Source organism: Mycteria americana, chromosome 9 (assembly GCF_035582795.1).
Source record: "Mycteria americana isolate JAX WOST 10 ecotype Jacksonville Zoo and Gardens chromosome 9, USCA_MyAme_1.0, whole genome shotgun sequence".
In the NCBI taxonomy this organism is placed as follows: domain Eukaryota; kingdom Metazoa; phylum Chordata; class Aves; order Ciconiiformes; family Ciconiidae; genus Mycteria; species Mycteria americana.
This window is the reverse complement of record NC_134373.1, coordinates 21,922,275-21,947,457: the sequence shown is the minus strand read 5'-3', so window position 1 is coordinate 21,947,457 and position 25,183 is coordinate 21,922,275. Positions and strand designations below refer to the sequence as shown.

The window sequence follows — 25,183 nt, the reverse complement described above, 5'->3', positions numbered from 1 at the left end:
GATATGGCAATGGTAATTCCTGGGTAACTATTGCATAATTGACTGTAGACATCTTGAATGTGTTTAGACCACTAGCCACTGTTTATCCCCAATAACTTTCTTGTCCTGCCTGCAGTATTCATGGGTTAGCATTGTTTAGACTTGCACTGTGCTGTTCAACAATTCTCCTCTCTTTGTCCCATTTGAGTACAACAGAAGCTGGGAATTCTAGAGATAAATTAAACTTTGGTATTCACTACTTATCTTTTAAAGTATCAACTTTCAGGGTGATCCCGGTAGTAGAGGACCAGTTGGTCTCCCAGGTCCCCCAGGAGAAGGCCTGCCAGGACCAAAAGTAAGCCATTTAAACAATTATGTCTCCCATTGTCTATTTGCTAAAAAAGAAAAAAAAAAGTACAGTATAGCATAAAAATGTGTGATCATGCATACACATCCACATGTTTTCTGTCTTCACTCTTCACTAGAAACAACTAATCCAACAAATAAGGTAACTAAGGAATACAGTGTCTTTATTTTGTAGAAAATAAAAAATGTTTCTAGTGACCAGCCATAAACCATGGCCTTCTTCCTATTGCATACGATAAATTATAAAGTGATAATCTTGCAGTGAAGATCAGTGACAAAACATTTAGCTCCTGCAGACATTAGCTGCAACTGAGTAGCAAAAATTTCTTCAGATCTAGCATTGGTCAGAATTAATGGCCTGGCAAGCACTTATCATGTCTTGCCTATACTACTGTTACAGCTACAGGCATACTGTTGAGTTCTTCTAGAATTAATTCCTCTTTTTTACTGTATAAAGTAAATCAATAATCATCTATTGACCAATGACCAATATGATGACCAATCCCTGCGAAAAGGATTATTTGTGTAATTATAATATACACCATGACAAAGGCCTGGAAATAATTGTAACTATAAAAAGCAATTTTGACTATGAAACCTCCCAAATTGGAAACTCTTATGCTCCTACAGCTCAGCTTTAGAAGTCTATTAATACAAAAGAACTGTTTTAGAATGTAAATGTAAACAAACTGAACAAGGTCAAATGCCAAGATTTTGCAACATAATAATGTATTACCTGCACAATGTGGTTTATTGGTCCCAGAGATTCAGTTCATGTTGGCATGAAGGCCAGGTCCAGAGCTAAGCAGTGGTGAAGCACTTCCCCAGCCAGTGCTAGTCCCAAGGACTGGCATGCACACAGGATCCTTACAAATAAGGAAACTGAGAATTTCACGCAGGTATACTGGAATAGCAATATAGATATAAAATTAATATTGTACTATGTGGGTTTTGATTGCTTCCTATGAATAACATATGGAACTGAAACATTTTCTCTAGAGTTCTTTTAAACACTAGCTTATAAATTAGCAACAAGTGCTTATTTGCAATGCCACATTAGTATGTATGTCTATAGGTCTTACTGTATAAGCTTAATAGTGATGAAAGATAACACAATAATAATCCTCTCTTAAATCTTCAGTCCCCAATGTCCCACCAATACAATCCATCCTTCAATGCAATGTATATCTCTATCAGCAAGGTGATTCATGTTCAATGAGCACTAAGCCCTGAGTGACACCTTTGAAGTATAAACTGGATTTTAATAATCTGATAAAGGATAAAAAGTCTTTGTCAGCTAGGGCAATCTTATCTTCACTACTTATAAAAAGACATCAGTTTGGTAGAGGATGGATGTGTTACATGGTGGTATAACAATTTATTGTGTATTTTTATTATGAATATTGTATTTAACGTATGCAGGGTTTCTCTCTAGGGAACCATAGGACGCCCAGGGCCACCTGGCTCTCCAGGACCTCCTGGTGAAGGTATTCAAGGAATTAAGGTAAAAAGACTCAGTGTCTTCAATATTTAACCTGTGTTGAGTGGTCAACCTGACCATCAGAGCGTTAAGGAGATTTCACATTGTTTCTTACATAAAGAGAGCCTCAGGCTAGAAAATGAGGATAACATGAGCACCTACAAAGTATGTTCTGTCTTTACTGCTGTCAACAAGCCCAAGGGTGTGTGTATTGAGGGAGGAGGAAGCAGGGGCATCTTTTATCAGTGAAAGATAGCCTTACAAAATTAAAACCACCATTCCCTCTTCCCCAACTCCCATGCCCACGGAGACAGTCTGAAGTAGTTATATGAACTACCATCTATGGTAGATAAAGAGTCTCCATCCTGAATCTATGTGTATTATTAATTTTTCCCTGTAATAGGCACTTTTACCCAAAGCATAGATCAGATGAGACAGACTCAAAAGACAGAAATAAGAAAGGGAAAATGAAAAGGAATAAAATGGGATGCAAAGAGGGAACAAGAGAATTAGAGTCAGTAATGATCATGCAGTTTTTCAATATTATATATGTTTAGAGCAGACATACTGATGAAGTATTTGAGAAATATAAGCTAGCTACTACCTTGTCTCAAGTGCCTCAAGACACTTGTTAAAATGCAGTTTGAAACACTTTCTCTTTGAACATTTAAAATTAATGTATGATGAATTATTACAAAGGGTTAATATCACTACCTGGATTATCATTAGGGGGAACAAGGAATTCAAGGAATACCAGGACCACGAGGCCCCCCTGGAGAAGGGCTTTTGGGACAGAAGGTATGGTATCTAAATCAGAGATAATGTCCTAGACCGAAGCCAACATACTGAAAATGCTCATTACAGTCAGCTCTCATTGAAAGCATGTGAATTCTGTGAAAAGGGAATGGGGAGTTGGGAAAACACCAGTCATTCACGTGATCGTTTTAATATTTTATAGCAGCATCTCTTTCAGTGTTGCTTATTTTAATATCATATGAGGCTTATCTTCTACTGCAATTAGAAGAAATATAGAAATTAGATTTAATAACACTGCCTTTCTTTTACCGACCCACTATGCAAAATTTGGGGACTACATCAATGTTAAGAAAAAGAGAAATGTGGGTTGCAATCAGTTTATGGATGTGATCACTTTGGCTCAGAAAGGCTGTACAAAGTCCCATAGCCTACTAAAAATCAAACCAAGAGGCACTAATTCATCTGTTTGCTATTCCAAACACCTTTTCTGGGCCAAAAGGTTTCTCAGAGTGATATTCCCATTATTCATTCCAATTACGTCCTTGCCTTTCTTCTCAATTTCCCTACTGTTATCTTATTTTTCTGACACAGATAATAATTTCCATCATGCAATATCCCATGAAACCCCTCTGTCTGCATGTACTTGTTTGAGATGGTTCATTGTTCAAACTGCTTCAGCTATTTTTTTCCCATAAAAATGCTTAGGCAATACTACAAGTTATTAACGAAATTCAGAAACATCAATTGATTTAAATGATCTCTAACAAAGATTTCTAACTCATGTCAGAAGCTGAAGGTGAATTTGACAAAGGCAACTAGAGAGAAATGTGAAAACTGTAATGAAAACTGACTTACACTTTCTGTCTGCTTACCAACATGGCTTTAAAGGGAGATCGAGGAGCTGCAGGTGAAAAGGGGAAAAAAGGAGAAAAAGGTGATGTGGGTGACCCTGGTTTATCTGGAGAACCTGTGAGTAACTCAGGTTTATCATGTCTGTTTTCTTAAACTGCTTAAAAATAAGCATCGTGTGTTCTTCTTGCTATCTAACTACATATAATCTGAAATACTTAAGAAACTGAACTATGAAAACATTTAAAAGCATAAAGAAGACATTTCCATGCTGAATACCCCACTTCCCACAGATGTGGTTTCTTTCTTAAGGCAGTGAAAGACAACTGCCATGTTTTAAGACAAAACTATGCAATTCCATTCTATGGCTACCAAGTAACTGTAGCTCAGACTTTCTCTTAAAGCTGATGAACAGATGAAGGAAGGCAAAATGGTAACTTCTGCTGATGGGCAGGTCCCCAAAAGCTGGAAAGCAAAACGTGGTGCCCTTCTATTCTGACATTTGCACACTCTTAAGTAGGGATACATAAACACCATTGCCGTTCTTGCCCTGACACTGGCCCTATTAGACTCATATATGATGAAGCAGAATTCTGATCATTCCAGGGTGTCATGCAGGTATACAGTCTCTTGAGAAAGGAAACAAACACAGCATGGTAGACAGGAAAGCTTTGCACAGATTCTCTCTTTCTAATGTAAACTGACAGTCCAGTGGGAGACTTGAGATCACCCAATTCCCATAAAAACCTCACCACCTTAGGAGGTTGTAGATACTGCATGCACAAGGTAATGTCACAAGAACACTGCTTTTTCTGGCCAAATATTCTTATTGGCCAAATATTGTTCTAATAATGGTATTGATGAAGTCATACTCTGAATTAAAATGTTACTAATTGCAGTAGCTTACTTAACAATCACTGTTACAGGGCAAAACTGGACCAAAGGGAGAGCAAGGCCTAACGGTAAGGAAATTCCATTATTTAAATGCCATTACAGCAAGATATAAACAATACAAGATACTATCAGATAAAATTTATCCTATGTTAACTATTTTGGAAAGAGCTTTCTGCCTAGAAGTGGTCTCAGTAATAATATAGAAAGAAACCATGCAAACGTTTCTGACTTTCTCTCATCTACTTTATGCTGAAATGGAATTTAAGGTTCCTGGTGATTTTAGGTATTTCTCTGCTACGTGTTCTTTTACAGTTAGTGTTAGATGACCCAGGTGTGTACCTGCTGCAGGAAAGTTTTTTTAAAAGTATTTAAGAGTCTAAAGAGCAAAGATCTTCAAACCTGTCATGGTCTATCATGCTATAAACTTAATTATGTTTCTGCTAAGCCTGAACTGCACTAGACCCAAATTCAGTAAAGCATGTCAGTGAGTATATAAATACTACTGAGGTTTATGATGGAAGCTGAGCAGCAGTAGCAAAAGGTTGTATTTGAAAGACTGACTCAATGCCAAATGAGTCCTGTTACGCACTTCAAAAAGTGTAACAAATGATTGCTCTAATAATGAGAAACACTTTGTTTGCATGTCACGGAAGCTATCACTTCTCTGAACAGACAGCTCTGAAGGCAGCTGCTTTTTTTTTGCTGCTGAAAGCTGGGTAATACAGTGGGCCAGGTACACTAGGGTTCACAAATCCCAATCCATTCTGTGTTGGCACTCTCTGTCATACACCAGCTCACTACAAGCAATACAATTCCTGAAGTTGGGTCTAATTTCTCCATTCCAAATACATTTAAAAGGGATATCCTTATTATTCAGATGCTAAAATATGAATGGGTTTTGACTTCAAGTTTTAGTGAGAACCAAATCATCACAAAACATTCTTCACATTAACAGTTGTTTTAGATAGAGGTGTTACTGTGTTGCCAAGTTAATGATTCTTATATGCCATATAAATAGTTCATCGTAAAATGTGGGACTCATTCCAAGCTTGGAAGGCCAGGTTTGAAAGTTAAACAGTAAGATTTTTCGTAAGACCCTATAGGATGCAGATATTCGTTATAAACAAAATCTTTGGTAGTGTCAATATTATACCTCATTTGAAAGGGGCAAATTGTAAAATATTTTTATATTTAATTTTTTCATATCCAGAGAGAAGATATAATTAAATTAATTAAAGAGATATGTGGTAAGTACTCAGGAAATCTTTAATTTCAGATTCTATTTTTTCTTCATTACATTTACATTCCTCTCCTTTCCAAAAATATACCAAGTCAAGTCATCATGATCTGTTTTTTTATTTTTCCTTTGCAGGTTGCGGTATTAAATGTAAGGAAATACCTATGGAGCTTGTATTTGTGATCGACAGCTCTGAGAGTGTGGGACCAGAAAATTTTGAGATTATCAAAGACTTTGTAACTGCTTTAGTAGACAGAGTAACCGTAGGCAGAAATGCTACCAGAATTGGCCTTGTGTTATACAGTTTAGAAGTTCGGCTAGAATTTGATCTCAACAAGTACACAACTCAACAGGATGTCAAGCAAGCAATTAGAAAAATGCAATACATGGGAGAAGGCACTTACACAGGAACTGCTATCCGTAAAGCAACCCAGGAAGGATTTTTTGGTGCTCGAACAGGAGTGCGAAAAGTAGCTATTGTGCTAACAGACGGCCAAGCAGACAAGAGAGAAGCTGTAAAACTAGATATTGTTGTTCGAGAGGCTCATGCAGCAAACATCGAAATGTATGCAATAGGAATTGTAAATACTTCAGATCCAACACAGGTTGAGTTTGTGCGTGAACTAAATCTGATTGCTTCAGATCCAGACAGAGAACACATGTATCTCATTGATGACTTTAATACCCTTCCAGGTGCGTTCATTGCAGTTTTGTTCTGCACTGTATCTCATGCTTCTCAGAATGGGGCGGGGCGGGGGGGAGCATTATCTTTGTGGATATGTTATGTTTTGATGCTGATCAGGATCAGTTACAAGGTGCAAAGTAATAGGAACCTAGAGATACAGACTCCCTTCTTTTAAGGAGTCACATTATAGAGCAATGATTCATCATGCTAACAGGCGATGTCACCTACCGTGTAGGAAAACAGCTGCTTAAACTAGCTTTCTAAGCTGAGTAAGTGCTCATGCACTGTAAATCTCCTGGACTGGAAACCAGATTCAAACCCACCGAGGTAAATTCTACTTATTCACTTCCATTGGGAAATAACCCATTTTCACTGGGTTATTCGCATGAGCAAGGTAAGCAGTTATTTTCCTGCTACCAACTAGTAGTTGTCACTAAGCTCAGATGAATACCTTTAGGTGAGTTCATTGTATTTTGTACCATGTAGAGGACTTATGGGCTGGCAAATTTGTGACAAATAAAAGCCATAGTCCAGAGAGCCTCAAATAATCTTTTTGGATGCGTATAAATAATCTGAAGGAGTACTGGATTACATGTGTATTATTTACATATATAAATAATCCAAATTCAAAAAACTTTCTCAGTATGGTGAGGTTTTTACTTTTTTTTAAACAGCTCTGGAGTCCAAATTAGTCAACCAATTTTGTGAAGATGAACATGGTACCTTAATATACAACCGTAATGGAAATGGTGCAAGCTTAAGTGGACCATCTTTCCATTCAGTATCTTCAAGTTCTTTACATTACATACTTCAGAACAACAATGTTAACAGGCAATCACTTTCAGCACAGACACCTGGAGTATCTACAGTAGAAAGTCCTCTGAGTCTTGGCGATCTTCCTCAACCATTAGCTCCGGTATGAAAATTCAGAAGGCTTTAATGAGCAAAAGTTTTATACATATATCCTTCTCTGTTGCCTGATGTAATACGTAACTTCCCCCCTACTCTTCTACAGGACAGGTAAAGGTAGCTCCTTTAACTTGGCGTGCTCGGATCTGATTGTTCTGAGTAAGAGTTCTGATGTTGCACTCAGGCAGTTATCTAATGTCTATAATTTAATCCTGATACTGTTCCAAGGATTATTATTCCTGTGTTTAATACAGTAATATTTGTGCCACAGTGTGAAACATAACATTATTAAAATGCAATTGCACTGTAATAATTAAGTCTAAGAATAGTAATTAAACTCAATTGCAGTCTATATTTTTAAGTTTACAAATAAAATTCTGTAAAGGTCAACTAAAAAATATATATATTGCAGGTTTAGAATTGACAATCCTCCTGGTAAATCGACCAGGTGAGGTTAAAATTCTGATTCTTAACACTGAAGTCAGGGTAAATGGGAAGGAAAAACATCAGAAAACCTCTAAGTGATGAAGGGCTTGTTCATTTTGAGACACTTCACAATATCTGAAAAGCAAAGAAAATCAAATGCTTATTTCAGACCAAAGTACCTCCTGTGGTAGTATATGAAGCCTACGAAGAGGAACAGGAGGAGGAGAAACAGTCATCCTTGCTAACAGTGGACACTAGAGGTATTTTTATCTTCATTCATTTCTTCATCTTCATTTTTGGCTGATCAAAAATCACTGTCTCATTCTGTTTCTTTTCACCTGCAGGTGTGGTACCATTATTGCCATCTAAACCATCATCATCAGATAAAGTGATGACATCATCTCTTTCAACTGCAGGGCTCACACCAAGACCAGGTTATAGATCATAACTAGTTTTTTATTTTGTTCCCTCTTATCCTGATACTAACTTGTCATAAGGCTTTAAATCAGAGTAATTTTGTTCCACTCCCTGAAGATTTCATGAGCCCATGCTGTGGAAGAGAATCCATTTCAGGATTTTATAACAGATCTAGTTGCAGTTCTTGTCCAGCCTGTTCACCCGTTCTTGTCTTCCCAAATTCCACATCCCGCTGCTCCACTTACACCAGAAGCAAGGTCAGCTATAATCTGAAACAGAGCTTATAAATGCCATCAAAAAGAGAACACAGTGCTAGCTGAGGTGGGCCAGTGAGCATCAGCCAAGAAGGGGCAGTCTATGGAGATGGGAGGCTTCACTAAAGACAGAGAAGATTATGATTTCAGAATTGGACAGAAAAACTAGATTTCTCCTTCACAGGAGAAATAGGAAAAAACAGTGTTTAGTCATTTGAAGGAAAGTAATTAGCTGACTGCTCAAAGCACTTACTCTTTTCATATGAAATATCCAAATCTATTCTGTTCATCATTTGGGGGATTCACACTTCTGAGTTCCAGTAATAGTGTATTATGACGGGAGCAACAGAAGAGAGCAATAGAAACACGTTCCCATGCTTCCTGGGAACATGGGCATGACTATTATTCTGTCTCTGGAAATAACTTTTATTTTTAAAGTGTCAAGATATCAGTTGCCAAAGACAGAATATTGATGTCACAACATTAACCCTGAAGGAAAAGTATTTTCTATCTCATGGTATTATTAAAGTGAGTGAGACTAGATTAGTATGTCACAGTCCTCTAATGCATATCTGTAGGAATCATCAGACCAACAAGCTTTACATTCAAACTTAACTAATATGTACATAATTACTACCATTGTATTAGATAAGTAGCACAAACACCTTACAAAAGAAAGACTAAAGTTTTATATTCTTCTCACTATTCTAATGCCTCTTCCCCCACACCACAAAGAGAACTAATGTACTGAAGCAATGTACTGCAGAAGGATGATGGTCATACTTGTGGTTCGAAAACAGCAGATGCAACTAGCTTACAGCTCTTTGGCTTACAATTTTGGGTTGCTCACAAGCCTGGTTGCTGATAATTAGATTTCAAAATTATCAGATTCATATTGTTTGCTCTTCTTGTACGTGGAGCCATAATACAATTATTTCTGGAGTTACTAGAACCATGCCAATAAAGGAACAGTTTACTTGACCTACTAAGATGCACTTTTAAATTGCCTTCTATGCTAACATCTTTAGAAGTAAAAGTGAATCTTAAACTGCTGTATAACATTAGCAGAAAAAATAAAATCAGAGTGTAAAAGTTAAAATCTATGCAATACAATTGACTTTTACAAACTGAATTGTTTCTATTCCTTTTTTTCTTTATTTTAGAAAGTATCCTGGACCCCCGGTGCAAGTTAAGGCTGGATCAAGGGCCATGCCGTGTCTATATCATAAAATGGTATTATGATAAACAAGCCAATGCCTGTGCTCAGTTTTGGTATGGTGGCTGTGATGGAAATGCAAATCGGTTTGAGAGTGAAGAGGAATGTAGAAAGGCTTGTGTATTTTTTTCTGGAGGTAGGAACTTATCTCTACATTAATAATGAGCAAGTTGAAGCTATTGTTTGTTCGGGTTTGTTATCAAGTATCCAACATCGTACATAAAACCAAACCCACTAATTTAAAGAATGTTAACATTATGAAGTCATATGCTCACTAATTAAAAGAAGTCTACCTATGCAAGCTCACTTTAATTCTTTTTGCATATATTGTATGATGTAGTCCTTATGTAACAAAATAGCAATTTTTCAGCAGTATCAAGAGTACAAAATTTCCCTTTTTACTAAGGTATAGTAAGACCAGTATAGCATTTGCCATAGTAATTGCCCTTCCTTCACCTAGATCTTTAAATACTACCGTTGTACAATCCCTAACTATACCTCATTTTAAATTATATATATGGCTTTGAAAAGCAATCTTTGGTCATTAAAATTATGTAATTTCTTTTCTGTTACAGAAATCTGATATTTAGCATGGATTCTGCAACGAAGACTTCACTTTTTTTAAGCGAAAGTGTTCCCACAAATCCTATTTTAATATTTCAAGCACAAAATATCAATTTCCAAATTACACGCAGAATACTACTCAGCACAGATAAATACAGTAGATGCATCACCTTGTGGCCTATGTGCTCTCTGGGTCACAACACAGGGAGGTGGCTCCGCTGCCCGCCTTTCCCAACCACATCACAGTTACATTTAGTCCTTTTTTCTGTAAACTTTCCTCAGCTTCCATTAGCTGGCAAGATACATGACAAATGCAGTTAAAACACATCCACAGATTTATATGAGTGACTATACCAATAGCATCACTAAATTAAACCTAGTTCATGTCTAAAGTGGCCCTTGACATGTGTTTCTCAAGTGCATTTTAGTATTTTCATCTTTCTTAAAAAATTTGTTTGTTATGTTCAAAACATCAAATGCAGCATAGAGTTTATTCTTTATTGCCCATCACTGCCATATTGCTTTTTACATTTATGTCTGCCTGTATATGATTTATTTCCTGTTAGTTGACTTCTATAGTTAAAAGCTTGTTTCTAATAAAACATTTCTGGTTTTGCTGCCAGGACAGAGAATGGATAATGGTACCTTTACAACACTAAAAACTTACCTCACAGCTAAATTACACTTACCGTGTAATGTGCTCCCGATGATGTAACTGGATTTCTGCCACGGCCCTTAACAAGACTGAACGGCTCAGATTAGGCACTCCTGCGTAGGAAACCCGATGGTCATTTTGGGTTGGGTTTGTGGGTTTTCTTCCTGAACAAAGGCTAAGTTCAGCATAACAACAAAAAATGGAATTTGGCCTCAAGCCAAACACCCGCTACCCTTCCTCTTTGAAGAGGCCCCGGCCGCTCTCCCGCCGGGGCCGCAGCGGAGCCCCGCCTGGGCGCGGCAGCACACCGCCCGGCCCGCCAGCGCGGGAGGAGGCGCGGAGGGAGAGGAGGAGGCGCGGGCAGCGCCGACCACATCTGTTACTTCATCGAGTTTGTGTCGCCCGCCAGGTAGGTCGCATCGGGCTCCTCACCAATTCAGGGACCAGCTCCAGGGAAAGAACTGTCGAAGGCCAAATTTCTTCCTGTGATTCGAACTTATTTAGAGTATTTTTTAATTTGAAAGTGGTAGGATACTGCAATTAAGATTCGGCTAGATACAATTTTCAAGTTATTCCAAATAAAAAATATTACGATACATCCCATCTAGTTTAAAAAACACAACAAAAACCACAGGACTTAAAACTGTAATTTACCGAGTAAGCGAGGGTTTCGCAGGTTTTAGGTTTACCGACTGTACAGGGGTGTGGTTTAACGATCGTCCACGGCAACACAGATGTTACCTTGTACCAGAGAAAACTAAGACGCGAGGAAAAGCTGCAACTACCACATGTTCCAACGACTCGGAGCACTCCGCTCTCCTTCACATAACGTTCACAAACGCCAGGCCGTTGGCGTGGCCGAGGCTGTACAACCACGCCACCGGGCCGGCCGCCAAGACACGACGGCCAGAGCGGGGAAGGCGCGGGCGATCCTTGCCCCAGCGCCCACACAGCGCGGTGCCACGCGCGGCCGCACCGGGGGCGGGGCTAGGACAGGCGGGAGAGCGGGCGGTCCCTCCACGTGCAGCGCCGCAGCCAATCCCGATCGCTGCGGGAGCGCGAGACACTGCCCCCGTTGCCACGGCGGCGCGCGGACTCGCCGGAGGGAGCGGCGCGCCGCGGCCGGCAGCCATGAGCGCGGTGCTGGACGTGCTGTGGGAGGACAGAGATGTCCGCTTCGACATCTCCCCGCAGTGAGTGTCGTTGCCCTGCCCTCCCCTTACAGCAGGGCTTTCGGACCAGTCCGGCCTTGTCAGTAGGCGCAGCGCTGCCTCTCAGTTGTCTGAGCGCGGCCGCCATTAGTGGCGCGGCGCATGCTGGGGCCTTCCCAGTGTGGCGGTGCGGAGGGAGCGTGTTTTCCTGGCAGGGCGGGAAAAGGGTTGTGTGGCCGCTGAGACTCAGGCGGGCTGGCCGGGGGTTTTTGGTAGGTGGAGTCTAGTCACCGTTTCCAATCTATAAAAGAAAAGGAAAGAAAAAAAAAAGTTGCATACTGGAGGACTGAGGGAAGGGTGTTCTTTTCCCAGCCGCCTGTAGCGTTACCTGGCGCTGAGACGTAAAAACAAACTCAAGGTGTGTGTCTTAGGGGACGGTACCAGTCACTGGTAACAAGGACTCGGTGTCCCTGCCGTGGTGTTGGCGGCCTGAGCTCAGGGAAAAGGGCAGTGGCTGTGCACCCTCTGAGGAGCCAGAGCTGAAGGGATGTGACGTCCATCCTCGTGGAGGCAGTGCTTCCTCACTCCTGTCGGCCTTGACCTCTGATGAGCTGTCAGCCTTATCTGAGACATAAAACCTTTGTTCTGGTTTCTGTCGCAAAACCCTGCATAGCTTTTGCAATACGGAGTTACAAATTAGCAGCTGGTTGGTGATGATTTTGGGGGTGGAGGCTGAAAGTGTACTATCATGCTTCATCTCCCTCCTACTCAGTTGACCCTACTAAGAACATCCCTGGTCCCTCAGGCATACTGCCTGCAAGTAATTTTAGAAACATGAAATTGCATCTTGGATGGTTAAGCAGTTCTGTCGTATTTTCTTGTCAAATTGTCATGTAGACAGAGCCTGCTTCCATATTTTCTTTAATGCTAATGTTACTATTCTTGCTATCTCCTGTCTAATATCTTTTGTGCTGTTCTAGTGATGTATTGTTGAGTCCATATCTAGTGTCTCGATCCTGATCTCCAGTAGTATCTCATGGAATTCCCATCCTGATAATGCATTTTGTTTCTGTCATGCCAATAGTTTTGGCCAAGAGTTTTGGCTGCTTTACACATACAATTAAAATACAGCAAAATTTCACACTACATGTGCTGTTAGGTAATTAAGTGGTTATACCAGTTAAATCAAGCGAAATACAAAAAAAAAAAAAAGAAACCACACCCTTTGTGGAAAATTTAGCAGAGCATTTCACATGTCAGTATACATCTGATATCTCCTTTGCTGGCATCTATTCTTTCCTGAGCCTAGCTCCACTCCTTCACTCCTTATGACCTAAAAGTACAGCAAAAGGCAACAAACTCTATCCATTAAAAATTATGCGAAGGAAACTTTCCTGGTTTTCCCTCCCATTTTCACACACTTTCTCCCTATTTTGGGGTATATTTGCTTGGTCACACTTGCTACATAATTATTTATTTACTGTTATAATTCAATAATAAAAGCATTAATATTTTTCATATGCCAGATGTAATGATAACAATTTTGGGTATATAATGTTGATTTGTGTGTGTGTGTGCACATGTGGATTTTTCATTTTATGATGTACTAAGCAAAAAAAGGAGAAAGGAAAGCAAAGTAGGGAAATAGAAATGGCCTTCTGTTGGAGGATAAATCTAATCTATTTTTAATTAGGTAATTTTTTTCTTCTTTTTTTTCTTTTAGACAAATGAAAATGAGACCTGGAGAGGTCCTTATAGACTGCTTGGAGTCTGTTGAAGATACCAAAGGAAACAATGGAGACAGAGGTAACTGCATACTCAGGGAAATTGTATGCTTTCTGATATTTAACCTGTGTAGGTTCATGAAAGCCCTGTCTGGTATCCATTGAACTCGGTATCAATGGTCTGTTGCAGAAAATATATCCTGCCTGTTTCACAGATCTGTCTCCCCTTGGAGTATTTTCAAATAGGATCTTTTGTTCGAAGTTGTAGGAAGGTGATAATCTTGTCTCAGAATTTGTTTAGAATTGAAAGCCTTGTAAGAATAATCCATTTATAAACGTTGTGGTGATCTTTTGCTGTAATCCTGTTTAATGCTTAGTTTTTCCTAACCTGGTTTAAACTGAATCAGTAAGGAATATATATGTAGTGTGCAAGGGCATGAAACTGCCAGCACGCTGAGATGACCCTTCCTGGGGTTGGATGCGCTGCTGTACAGGGTACAGAATTGAAGAAATTTGCATGTGACATAAAGGGGTGAGGTTATTAATGAAGACAGCTGCGATAGTTAACTCACTACCTTCCTCTTCTCCTCCCCAGAGCAGTTCTGCACTGATTGTGTCTCCGCATTTTTACCATAGGCAGGTGGATGTGAAATCAGTAACTGGTTTTGGTTTGGTTTTGAGGAATGCTGCTATATATTAGAGTTTGTTTAATTTGTTCCTTGCTGGATTTTCTCTCCTAGCATTCAAAAAAAAAAAGTGTTTAGTGATTTTTCTGCTCGGGTGTCCTGTGCTTTTCTTCTTTTTCCTATCAAGGGGAAGGAATATTCTGGTGTTTCAAAACTAGAGGTAAATATGTACCACAGAATGGAACATGTAATTTAATGGAAGTTATTCAGATTAAAAATATCTACACTCTTTATTTCCAGGTAGACTTCTTGTGACAAATTTGCGGATTATTTGGCGCTCATTGTCATTGCCCAGAGTCAATCTCTGTAAGTATAATCTCCTGTTAAACAACTGCAAATTTTGTGTTTCCTTTGTGGTGGCATGCTATTCTTTCACAATAATATTGATTACAGTACAGAATAGTAAGTATACTTCTGTTGCTCTGTAAAGTCTGAAATACACTGTTACTAATTAATCTGTTTGTAATATAGGAACTGTTATAATAATTCATAGCAAAATATTAATACTCAATGTTAGTTTCTCAGACTAGAAGTTGAAGAGTACTTCAGACATATTTTTCATTTGGCCTATGTGGGATTCATTCTTTTTTCTAGAAAGAAACAAAAGTTTGAGTTTATTCACACCTTGTTTTACTTGTACCTCTTGTTGCCACCTGTTTATTCACATTCTGTATTGTCCTACAGTTTTTATTCCCCACAAGTACCTGCCTTTCCAAATTTACTCTTGTAAGCTCTGAATAAGCTTCTAATTTTAACTGTATGAGTAGCTAGCAGGTCTACTCATATTTAATTTAATTTGCTGTAACACGGGCAGGATCCACTTACTTTGTACCCAAATTATTTCCAGTGCTTAGTTCCCAATAGCCAGTCCATATTGAAAATCTGTATTCTGTTCATAATGGATATAAACTTATGCCCTCTTCCTGCTTACTGTTCTGCATTTGCTGTCTCGTACATGCACACACATACAAGTGCGCACACATACGCTGCTACTTTTATGTCTTTATAAAATTAAAAAAAAATTGTTTGCTTGTGTGTTTAAGTTTTAGAATAGACCTTTTTAGAGGAGATCACAAATAAACTTATGGAGTAGTTCAGTCCTAAAGAAGCTCAAGGAAGTCTAACCTATAGCTTTTAGAGTTTAAAATACTCTCTAGCTTTCAAGATAATGCATTATTTCTTACATTAAGGGAATATATGGACAAAAAAATATATTTTATTGGATGCCATTTTTGACCATTGCTGTTTCTTTTAGTTTTAGAAAATTTCTCAAGCAACCTAGGAAATAGTCTTAGTCTGGTATTTTCATAAGTATTAATTCCATAGAGACTGAATATTCTTATCTACATAACTGCTGCCACATCTGAGCTTTTGGAGAAGCAGAATCTTCCCAAAGCAAATTCTAGTTCTCATTTGATTTTTTTTTTTTTTTTTTTTTTTTTTGGAACCTGGCTGTGCTACTATTGGTATCAGTAGCAGGATTGTCATTGACATTCAGATTTAGCCCAGCACCATTTGTGCATCCATTTGTTTTAGGAAGAACGGCTGGGATTGTTTCTGTTTTTATCTTGTATCAGAACACTACTGTAGAGGAGGCAAAAAGAAATTTTTAACTGTTTTTCCTCCTCTTCTTTTTGTTTCTTCTCCACTTATACTTTCCATTTTGCTGCTTTTTTTCTTTTTCATCTTCTTAGCTCTTCTTCACAAAGTCTTATATTGATGTAGAAAGTTTTATTTATAAGGGTAAAATTTACAGGCAACATCATCGTGAAACAGACCTTCTTGAGGCAACAGTCAAATGCTGAAACAAAGGAAATTCTGATTCTCAAGGTCCTTTCCAGCTTAAATTAGTCTTTGATTTTATGATGAGGGCCCAGACCATTAACCACAATGTGTAATTCTCACAAATAGCATCCAAAGCTGTGCTACAAAATTCAGTATTGTACTTTGTAATTTTGACTATTATTTTTTCTTGTTCTCAAAACTGTTCTTTTTTTTTTCTCCCCTAACTTTTAGCTGTTGGTTACAACTGCATTATAAATATAACCACAAGAAGTGCCAACTCAGTAAGTTTCAAAAAATACTTTTTAAAATAATAAAAGAAGCTGTAATTCATTGTTTAGATTTACTGCACTATATCAACAATAATCGGAAAGTTTACTTGTAAGAACAGTAATAGAATAGTAATGGAAGTTTAGTTTTAAAAGATGAGAGAGTTTTACATTTCTATAGGAGTATGTTTTTAGTCAGTTTCCTAAGGCGGTAAAACTCATGTAAGTACACTGTCTGGTGATTCTTCTCCCTTCAAGGTAAGTCAAGCACATGTTGGTTTGTTGTGTCTAAATTTAACAAAGGTCTAGAGAGGCACTAATTTTGTGCAACAAAGCTCTCAAATACATAGCCTGAATTACATGCAACTATGAAGCCATTTGTTTGGCTTGCAGCAAAGAACTAGCAGGGAGATTATGTAGGTTCCCGTGCAGCCACATGGTAACAAAGCCAAAAATACTGTTTCAGTCATGATATTGCAAATGTATAGCAAGCAGACTTCATTAGTTCTACTATTGATGGAACTGCTAGTTTCTCCAAAAAAACTGACTTCAGTTGAAGACAGCATTAGATCAGTGGTAGAATCAGGATTACACCTTCAGATATACTATTTAGAACAAGAATTTAGAAAATATGTCAAGATTATGTATTGCCTGTACAGTCAAGCTACTGTATTGTCAAAATGTTAAATTTCACTTTTCCCTTACAGAAATTACGAGGGCAGACAGAAGCTCTGTATATATTGACTAAATGTAACAATACACGGTTTGAGTTCATATTTACCAATGTCGTCCCCGGGAGTCCCAGACTCTTCACTTCAGTTATTGCTGTACACAGGTAGCATACTTAAATTAGTGTTTGTTCATTTACAAAATTCAGTGAATCAAATATGTGGGATCACTACTGCTGATAGACCAAGTATATAACTGCCCATATTTTTAACATTCAGAAAACTTTCCCAAAAGAGGAGAACACAATCGCTGGAAGGAAGGGAAAGAATGATCACAAATTCTAGTAGATCACTGTGCATAATGAAATATTAATGTGTATTAATACCAGTCATTGATCACAGCTTATACACCTTATGTGTATAAACTATCCGAACAAATAAAAGTACAAAAAAGCTAATTTCAGTGAGCATTTTCTATCTATAATTTCTGACTATAATAATTTCCCATAATTTTGGACCATGTCATGGAAATGAACAGTTAAATCCTGGTCAGACTCTAATTGACTACAAAAGAGTGCATGTTTCCCACCTAAAGATAAGTCATCTGAATGAATGTGTGCATAATACATTACCATAGGTTTCTATTTAAGAGCTACAGAATACTGATGTACATATCTTGGATGCTTGTGACTTAACCGGCACTGAAAAATAGAGGATTCTTGATGTCATACTGTGTATAACAATGGGGCCCAGAAGACTTACGCCTTGCAATAGAGGCTGGAAGATTACTATCTTAAGGAAAAGAAAGAAATAGTATGCACATGAACAATACAGGAGATCAAAACAGATGTAAAAAAAACCCTTTTAAGTTTAAAGATAACTTCATTAAGGAAAGCTGAAATATAATGGTTTACATTGATGCAGTTTTAATAGTGCTCTCATTTTTGTGCAACGTGGTGATAAGAAGAGTTGAAAATATATAACATTTCATATTGGTGCTAAAACAAACAGTAAAGATAATAGAAGACACTGAAATGGTAACATGTATTTTTTATTTTTTGCAGAGCTTATGAAACTTCTAAAATGTATCGTGATCTGAAGCTGAGAAGTGCATTGATTCAAAACAAGCAACTGAGATTGTTACCACAAGAACAAATATATGATAAAATCAATGGAGTTTGGAATTTATCAAGTGACCAGGTATAGTGAAAAATGAGACTACATTGACTACAGCAAAGTTAAAATGTTTTGGCGTTCACCTAGCAATTGTACTATAGTTTCATAACCTCAAAGGAATTACCCTTAATTCAGTTCATCAGCTGATGCATGCGGAGAAGCTGATGCCATATATTTGCTGCTCAGTACAACAAAGTCTCTTTTTGGCAACCTGAAGTCTACATGACTCGGCTAATATGCAAGGAACTAGACAGACAGTTCCTGTTAAAAAGATATATTTATGAGTCTAAAGCTCTGTATCATCCTGAAAGACAATCATGTTGTTTCCAAAGTGCTCTGCTGAATATTTGTATGTTTACCTGCAGCTTTTGACTACAGTGTAAGACTATAGTGTCTTTTGATTACTGGAAATTGGAAATGTTGGAATAGGAATCTGTGTCTTAAAACATGGGAAAATAAAGACTTTAAGGAAAAAATAGAAAACATTTCCATTATTTTACAGGGCATTAGTAGCAAGTATTTCCCAGAGCCATGAAACAAAATGGGAGCTGTTATTTCTGTGTGTGCAATTTTAGTCCAGAATGGAAATAGGATCCATCCTGACAAGCTAAAAAGTTCTTTCCTCTACATTCCCTTGGCACACATCTCCACAATTGCCTAAGTTTAACCCACATGCCATTATACTTACGCCATACGCCAATTCCAGATCTGTACAGTTAAGAACACTCTCAGATGCTTCATGTACTCCCATGAGGTCTGCTGTGCTGTGATTTGATCCTGTTTTGCTGCAGTAATAGGTACTCCCAGCTATTTTCACCACTTGGGTGCTGTATTCTTTAAAGATTGGATCTTGCTTCCTTGCAATCAATAGAAGCATTTCAACTGGTTTTGGTGGGAAAGGGTCAGGCTTTTATGGAATTAAATATGAAGCTGTATCTTGCTTGTGTTTAAATGGATAGCAGTAGTCATCATGTTTGGAAAAAAGGCTCTATACTTCAAAGCAGTTCTAACATACCTTTTCTTTAATAGGGAAATTTGGGAACGTTTTTTATAACTAACGTGAGAATAGTTTGGCATGCAAATATGAATGACAGCTTTAATGTCAGCATACCATATCTACAAATTGTAAGTATCTTAAAACAACCATTTTCAAAATGAAATGGCATTAAGTTCAAGTCTTCAGTTAAAACTCCCAGCTCACCTAAATTAGTATTTCATATCCTACAGTCAGGGAGGAATTTAGTCTTACCAGCATCAACCACAGGGTAGATTTTTTTTTTTTTTTTTCTGTCCAGATTAACTGGGGGCTTTCACGGGCAGGTACAGATGTTAAAAATGGCTCGTATTTCCAATTTTCAAACTATTTACTGTGATGCTTCATGGCACCTGCATACACTGGGATTAATGATCTGTGAACCTGATGTTCAGAAATGAACTGTTACCACTGTTACCACTTCTGATAAAAACACTTTTCCCTGAGGTTCAGGGGTTCAGATTTGTAATGGTAAATGGGAGGGAATGCTGGTAGCCAAGCTTCCAGAACCACTAACTGTAATTAGTACGGGGGGGGGGGAGAGAAGAAAAAGAAAAAAGTTAAAGCAGATTTTTATCAAGCAATTCCAAAATTTTTAACAAAGTTTTTACTTCTTTACCATTAGCGTTCAATAAAAATAAGAGACTCAAAGTTTGGCTTGGCACTTGTGATAGAGAGTTCTCAGCAGGTAAGAAGCTTTAATAGCCTTTTTTCATTGTTTACATTTTTATGTACAATAGTTCTCTAATTCTGAAATGTTACAGGGCTACCTCTAAGGTACCTAAAGTGTTCCTTGTGTGTGACGTTTTGAACACAACTTTAAAAAAGTCCTCTTTGCACTGCTTAAAATGTCTGTATCTTAAGGTCAGTATGGATATTGTGAGTTACGGTTTCTCTAAGCGAAGCAACAATAGGCCAGCATGACTAGTTAAAGTAAAATAACTGTTAAAAACAGTGTCTTCTGACAGAGTATCTTCGGGATCTAATTACTTGTATACTTAATTAAGAACACTGTTTTTAATCTTTTTCACTTGTGTCTGTTTTGCTGTAAGAGACAAAATTCTTTTTCTTCAATTTGACCTTAATCAAAAATGCTTTTAATGCTGATTTTTTTTTTTAAGTTCAACTAACTTTATTTAGTGTATCTGAAAGCTTCTTTAATAACATCAAGATCTAAAAGACTAAAAATTTTCTGAGTAGCTAGCAATGAATCATTGGTATCACTTCTGAATTTCTCCCACCCTTGTTTGCTTTTGTTTTTCTGTGTAAGAAGTTTGTTCCCCATTTATATAATGGGCTAACAGTTAAAAGCTTATTTACCTCATAGAGAAACATTGTCATTGGGTTTATTTCATCCATGGTTTAAGGGGCAGAATGAAAATAAGATAATACCAAAATACGCATAACGTTTTATCAGCAAACTGAAATGTGTTATCATTAAACTGCAAATCCCTATCAAGGGGAAAAAGTTGTTTAAATAATAAGCAACACTAATAAATATTTGTCTTCTTTTTTCTCTGTTATATAAGAGTGGAGGATATGTACTTGGTTTTAAAGTAGACCCTGTGGAGAAACTACAGGAGGCAGTGAAAGAAATTAATTCACTTCACAGAGTTTATTCAGCTAACCCTATATTTGGAGTGGATTATGAAATGGAAGAAAAGGTACTCCATTCATTTATTTTAAATTAGATACAATATTGTGTTAACAGGAGTAATAAAAATATATTAAACATATTAGATACGTGGATTTACTTACTTCAGTATTTTCATCTGCAGCCTCAACCTCTTGAAGACCTAACAGTGGAGCAGGTTCAAGATGATGTGGAAATAGAATCTGATGAACATACAGATGCTTTTGTGGTAAGCTGCTCCACAGAAAACTAAACAATAAAATAATTCTTGTTTGGTTATTCAAATGTAAGCAATGTACAGCTGTAATCCCCTATTAAAGATAAGCTAGAACTGAACTTTCTATATTTAAAACACACCTACACGCCTTTTATTCAAAATCCTGATTACTACAGGAATTTATCCTGTGTATGGATTTTTAACTTAAGAACAAACTATTATTCAAAATAAATAGTAGTAGATATTTAAAGTAATAGTCTTACGTAGTTTCTCAACACATTAGGATCAGGAATAGCTTGAAAACCAGCACTATAATATAATAAAATACATTATATTAAAACAAGTCTTCCTTCTCTTGGAGCAGATTAATAGATGGTGATAGCTGTACACTCAACATTCATCTAAGATGCAAACTTGAAAGATTTTTAGAAAGGCAGCAATAATTTTGAGTCACACCTGACAATACCAGTGTAGAAAACTGTATTAGTATCTGTCTCCCAGTATTTCAGGAAAAATTACATTTAAATGGATTAGGTTGCTTGATGACCTTCTTTCCAGGAATTTCCAAATTTACTGTGCAACCCAGTAACACCTGACTGCACGATTGACTGCACAGGTTTTCAAGGGCTAGCCTTGACACATTGACAATTGACATGTTTTCTTAATTAATCTCTGAAATTTGGTAAATTAGCAGTGCTAGCACCAATCTTATTTCCACCTTCTTTTCTTTTGCTATCATTTACTGATGCAGATAAGCTCTTACCTCTTCCTCTCCCTCCTTTTTCCTCACTTTCTGCCTTTTTTTGTTTTCATTTTTGCACATTTTTAGTCATTCTTCAACATAGTTGAAGGATCTACCTTTTCCTTAAAGGTAGATTCTGTTTGCTCTATTGGTGCCTTTGCTCTATTGGTGTTCTATTGGTCACCTGGATTAAATAACTGTGCTTTGCATATTCTAAAACAAAAACTGGAAGCTGCAAATGATTAGAAGGTGGTTGCTATAGGAGACATAGATCATCCAGGACCCAAGGAGTAGCTCCACACCAATATTCCATGGCACTTGATGACTGCGATGCTGTTCCGTAGAGTCTTGATAGCTTGAGATCCAGCTGAGCACGAAAACGCTTTCTTTGCTGCCCCTTGCCAGTCCATAGGGGCAGCTGAAGCAAGATCAGGCTCTTTTTGGTAAATATGAAGATCTAGAGCCTGCTGGTCCAGAGACTTCCAGAGCTGTGGATGTTTTCAGAGATCTGATTTCCTGAAGAGTTTGAGCCTTAATTTCCACACATGCAGAATGGGAAAGATTGTGTCTCTTTCCCAGATCTCTGTCTGAGAGTAGAAAAATTTGTTCACTTGTTCAGTTCCTCTGTGTTAATTTCTTAGATTGAGTATGTTAACTGAATTTTGATATTACTTACACATTTTAAGTTAGTTTTTTTAATTGAATAATAAATGCTGCTGCCCATGAGACAGCAAATGCTAGGATGCTGTCAGTTTGCCTTTGTATTAACATTTTATTTCCTATAAAGTATTTGTCAGTGTAACAAATGTAATATGAAAACTTTACCATTAAAAATCTTTGCTTATTATGATGGAAAATTCAAAGATTGGTATTTAATGAAAAATAACATAATCACGAACTCCCATTAGACCCCTTTTGTATTTCAGCATAGAAAAAACTCTGATCTTGTTTACAAAACAAAAATAAAAACCATACAGACTGGTTTGGTGAAGAAAATTTACCAAATAGTTTTGACCCCAAGGAATTATTAGCAGATTTGTTTTTAGATATTTTTTTTTGTTTTTCAAGGTTGTGAGCTCTTTTTTTCTTTCTTTTGCAGGCTTACTTTGCTGATGAAAACAAGGTAAGAACATCTTTTTTCATACTATCAAATTCATGTTGTTAAAATGGGATAATAAAATTAAAAAGTACCTTCTGCTTTATTTTATTTTCTCTCCTATCTCGTGCATTCAAAAAAGCAACATGACCGGGAGCCTGTTTTTTCAGAAGAACTAGGACTTGCAATAGAGAAGCTAAAGGACGGATTCACGCTCCAGGGACTCTGGGAAGTAATGACCTAATTGAGATTGGCACGCGTTTGTTTCCTAAGCAAGGAAGGACTCCCCGTTCTTACGGGGCTTGGGAGATCTGTAGAAGATAATTTAGAAATACCAGAGTAGCAGAGAAAGAACATGCCAAAGCTAAAGATCAGGCACATATTAGATAATATGCCCTCAGGATATGTCCTGAAGGAAAGATTATTCAACACTCTCCTATGTGTAAAGGCTTTGTATTTACTACATCGTTTCTGTGCGTAGTGGGCGGACAACCGGTATCTAATAGGAGAAGGGGCGGGGCTCCAGCCGCTGGTGGAAGCCCTGCCCCCTGCAGGCAGTCACGTGTTCCAGAAGTCCCGCCCTGCCTCTGGTCACATGGTGTACGGGCCCGTGGAGTCCCTCCTCGCTGTCTGTCAGGCCGTGAGGAAGTGGGAGGCCATCCACGCTACATGCATGGCGCCTGGCATTCTATTTCAGCCGCCGTTATGTAAAATGTCGTATACCACGTTTTCATACTGCTTTGCGATTGGCTCACTGCGGGTGTTGACACAGTCGTACCCCAGGTGTTTTCAGGTGTGTGACTGGCAGGACCAGCTACCCCATCCTCCTTCCCCCAGAAGGTTGTCAGAGCAGGAAGCCCCCTCCCCTAACAACACAGGGTCTGCCATAGTGTTTCAGCCACCATTTTATGGCAGGTAGCCACCGTTTTTTTTGCAACTTCATGACCCATGTGTTTACATACTGCCCTGTGATTGGCTGCCAGGACCAACCACCACCTGCCATTTTACCTGGAAGTATGTCAGAAAACGAAGCCTCCTCTTCCTACATACATGGAGATCACCATTTGAGATAGGGCAGTGTGTGGTATGTAGTTTGATGCTCAATTTAAAGTATTCATGTATTTATACACAGTGATGTACTTTCCCATAATGATTATATCTAAATCACATTTTCATAACCTGTTTAATGTTGTGCAACATAGAAATATCATCATATGCAGAACATGTTTTAGCTAGGCGTATTGGCTGTGTCATTGCAGCAGTGCTGTGTTACTGATAACTATGACAAAAAGCAGTACTGTTCCAAATACTAGTTTTCATGTCTCATATGTCTCATAATTTTGTCTCATAATTTTGTTAAATGTTCAGCACATATCATTCCAGGTACATAACTGTCATCCAGATATCCTCATACAGTTTTTTTCTTTCTTTTTTTTTTTTCTTTTTACTAGAGCACTTTTTTAAAGGAATGATCTAGAAAAAAATGCACACACAAATAGCTTCTGTGTCTGAGTCATTAGACCTTTATGATGTTATGTGTTAGAGAGAAATGAGTCATTTATTGTTTAAAGGAAGATGCAGCTGTTACGTTTTCTAGTGAGATAAGACCTCTGCGCTATTTTCTATAAGTGGAAAAAGTCAAATGAGCTCTCCTCTCAGCTGTTGTTTTAGCAGCTGACTTATAGTAAAGTAACTGTGGTGTGAATATAATTGTGGTGGCTGTAGAAAATCTTTCAAGGTATATATTTTAATGAAATACTACCTATATTGAAAAGCAATCATTATTTCAATAAACTTCGATAATGTTATACCTCATTGTAGATCTTGTATTCAAATAGTTGTGTTTTGATCCAGTTTCCGTTACGTTCAAAGAACATTTTACCATATGGGTAAAAAGCACTCTCTATATGCATAAAATACAGTCTGTCATGAAGGTACATTAAACAACTTAAAATTTCAAATTTGTTTTGGATCTCTGTTACCACCTCTGATAAAAACCTAGACGTACCCAGACTAAATTGTGAAACCTTTAACATATGCATAATTTTTCTAAATTCACATTCACTTTTCAAACTACTTGTCTGATTTGGGGCTTTTTTAGTTCAAATTCAGATATTTTTTTAGTTTTTTTAAATTACACATCCATTAAATAAAGTTAATATGGTGGATTACATGTTTTTCACTCTCTGTTCTACCTTTCCTGTGTACTGTTTTCGGTTTAGTTTAACAGCAGTTAACACCATTTCTAGTACAGTCCAATTTAAAAGGATTGATAATGTCTACAGATTGTCTGAAATGAAGAATGCTGTTTACTGGGGG

At 37.6% G+C, this 25,183-nt stretch overlaps 2 protein-coding genes and 1 long non-coding RNA gene across 3 annotated transcripts in view; 2 read left to right on the top strand and 1 right to left on the bottom strand.

The window, feature by feature from the left end:
* The window catches only part of LOC142414693 (uncharacterized), a 36,153-nt gene extending 25,567 nt beyond the window's left edge, over nt 1-10,586 (top strand). The window contains exons 25-36 of the mRNA XM_075512178.1: nt 266-334; nt 1,781-1,849; nt 2,555-2,623; nt 3,470-3,550; nt 4,357-4,392; nt 5,535-5,571; nt 5,697-6,254; nt 6,921-7,114; nt 7,751-7,841; nt 7,926-8,015; nt 9,416-9,604; nt 10,044-10,586. Coding sequence (XP_075368293.1) covers nt 266-334; nt 1,781-1,849; nt 2,555-2,623; nt 3,470-3,550; nt 4,357-4,392; nt 5,535-5,571; nt 5,697-6,254; nt 6,921-7,114; nt 7,751-7,841; nt 7,926-8,015; nt 9,416-9,604; nt 10,044-10,051 — 1,491 coding nt within the window. The 3' untranslated portion in view covers nt 10,052-10,586. The remainder of the gene's footprint in view (nt 1-265; nt 335-1,780; nt 1,850-2,554; nt 2,624-3,469; nt 3,551-4,356; nt 4,393-5,534; nt 5,572-5,696; nt 6,255-6,920; nt 7,115-7,750; nt 7,842-7,925; nt 8,016-9,415; nt 9,605-10,043) is intronic.
* Nucleotides 262-10,881, bottom strand: LOC142414697 (uncharacterized). The gene is made up of 3 exons (XR_012777160.1): nt 10,722-10,881; nt 1,082-1,249; nt 262-374 (listed from the first exon to the last, which is right to left on the bottom strand). It is a non-coding gene; the product is annotated as an uncharacterized LOC142414697 (long non-coding RNA).
* An 847-nt stretch (nt 10,882-11,728) lies between these two features.
* BBS5 (Bardet-Biedl syndrome 5) lies at nt 11,729-24,208 on the top strand. Its single transcript, XM_075511958.1, has 12 exons — nt 11,729-11,880; nt 13,562-13,644; nt 14,489-14,554; nt 16,265-16,314; nt 17,007-17,134; nt 18,032-18,167; nt 19,173-19,268; nt 19,802-19,864; nt 20,706-20,840; nt 20,955-21,038; nt 22,868-22,891; nt 23,007-24,208. Exons 1-12 carry the CDS (start codon nt 11,819-11,821, stop codon nt 23,106-23,108), a joined length of 1,029 nt encoding a protein of 342 aa, XP_075368073.1. The 5' UTR covers nt 11,729-11,818; the 3' UTR covers nt 23,109-24,208.
* The last annotated feature ends 975 nt before the right edge of the window (nt 24,209-25,183 follow it).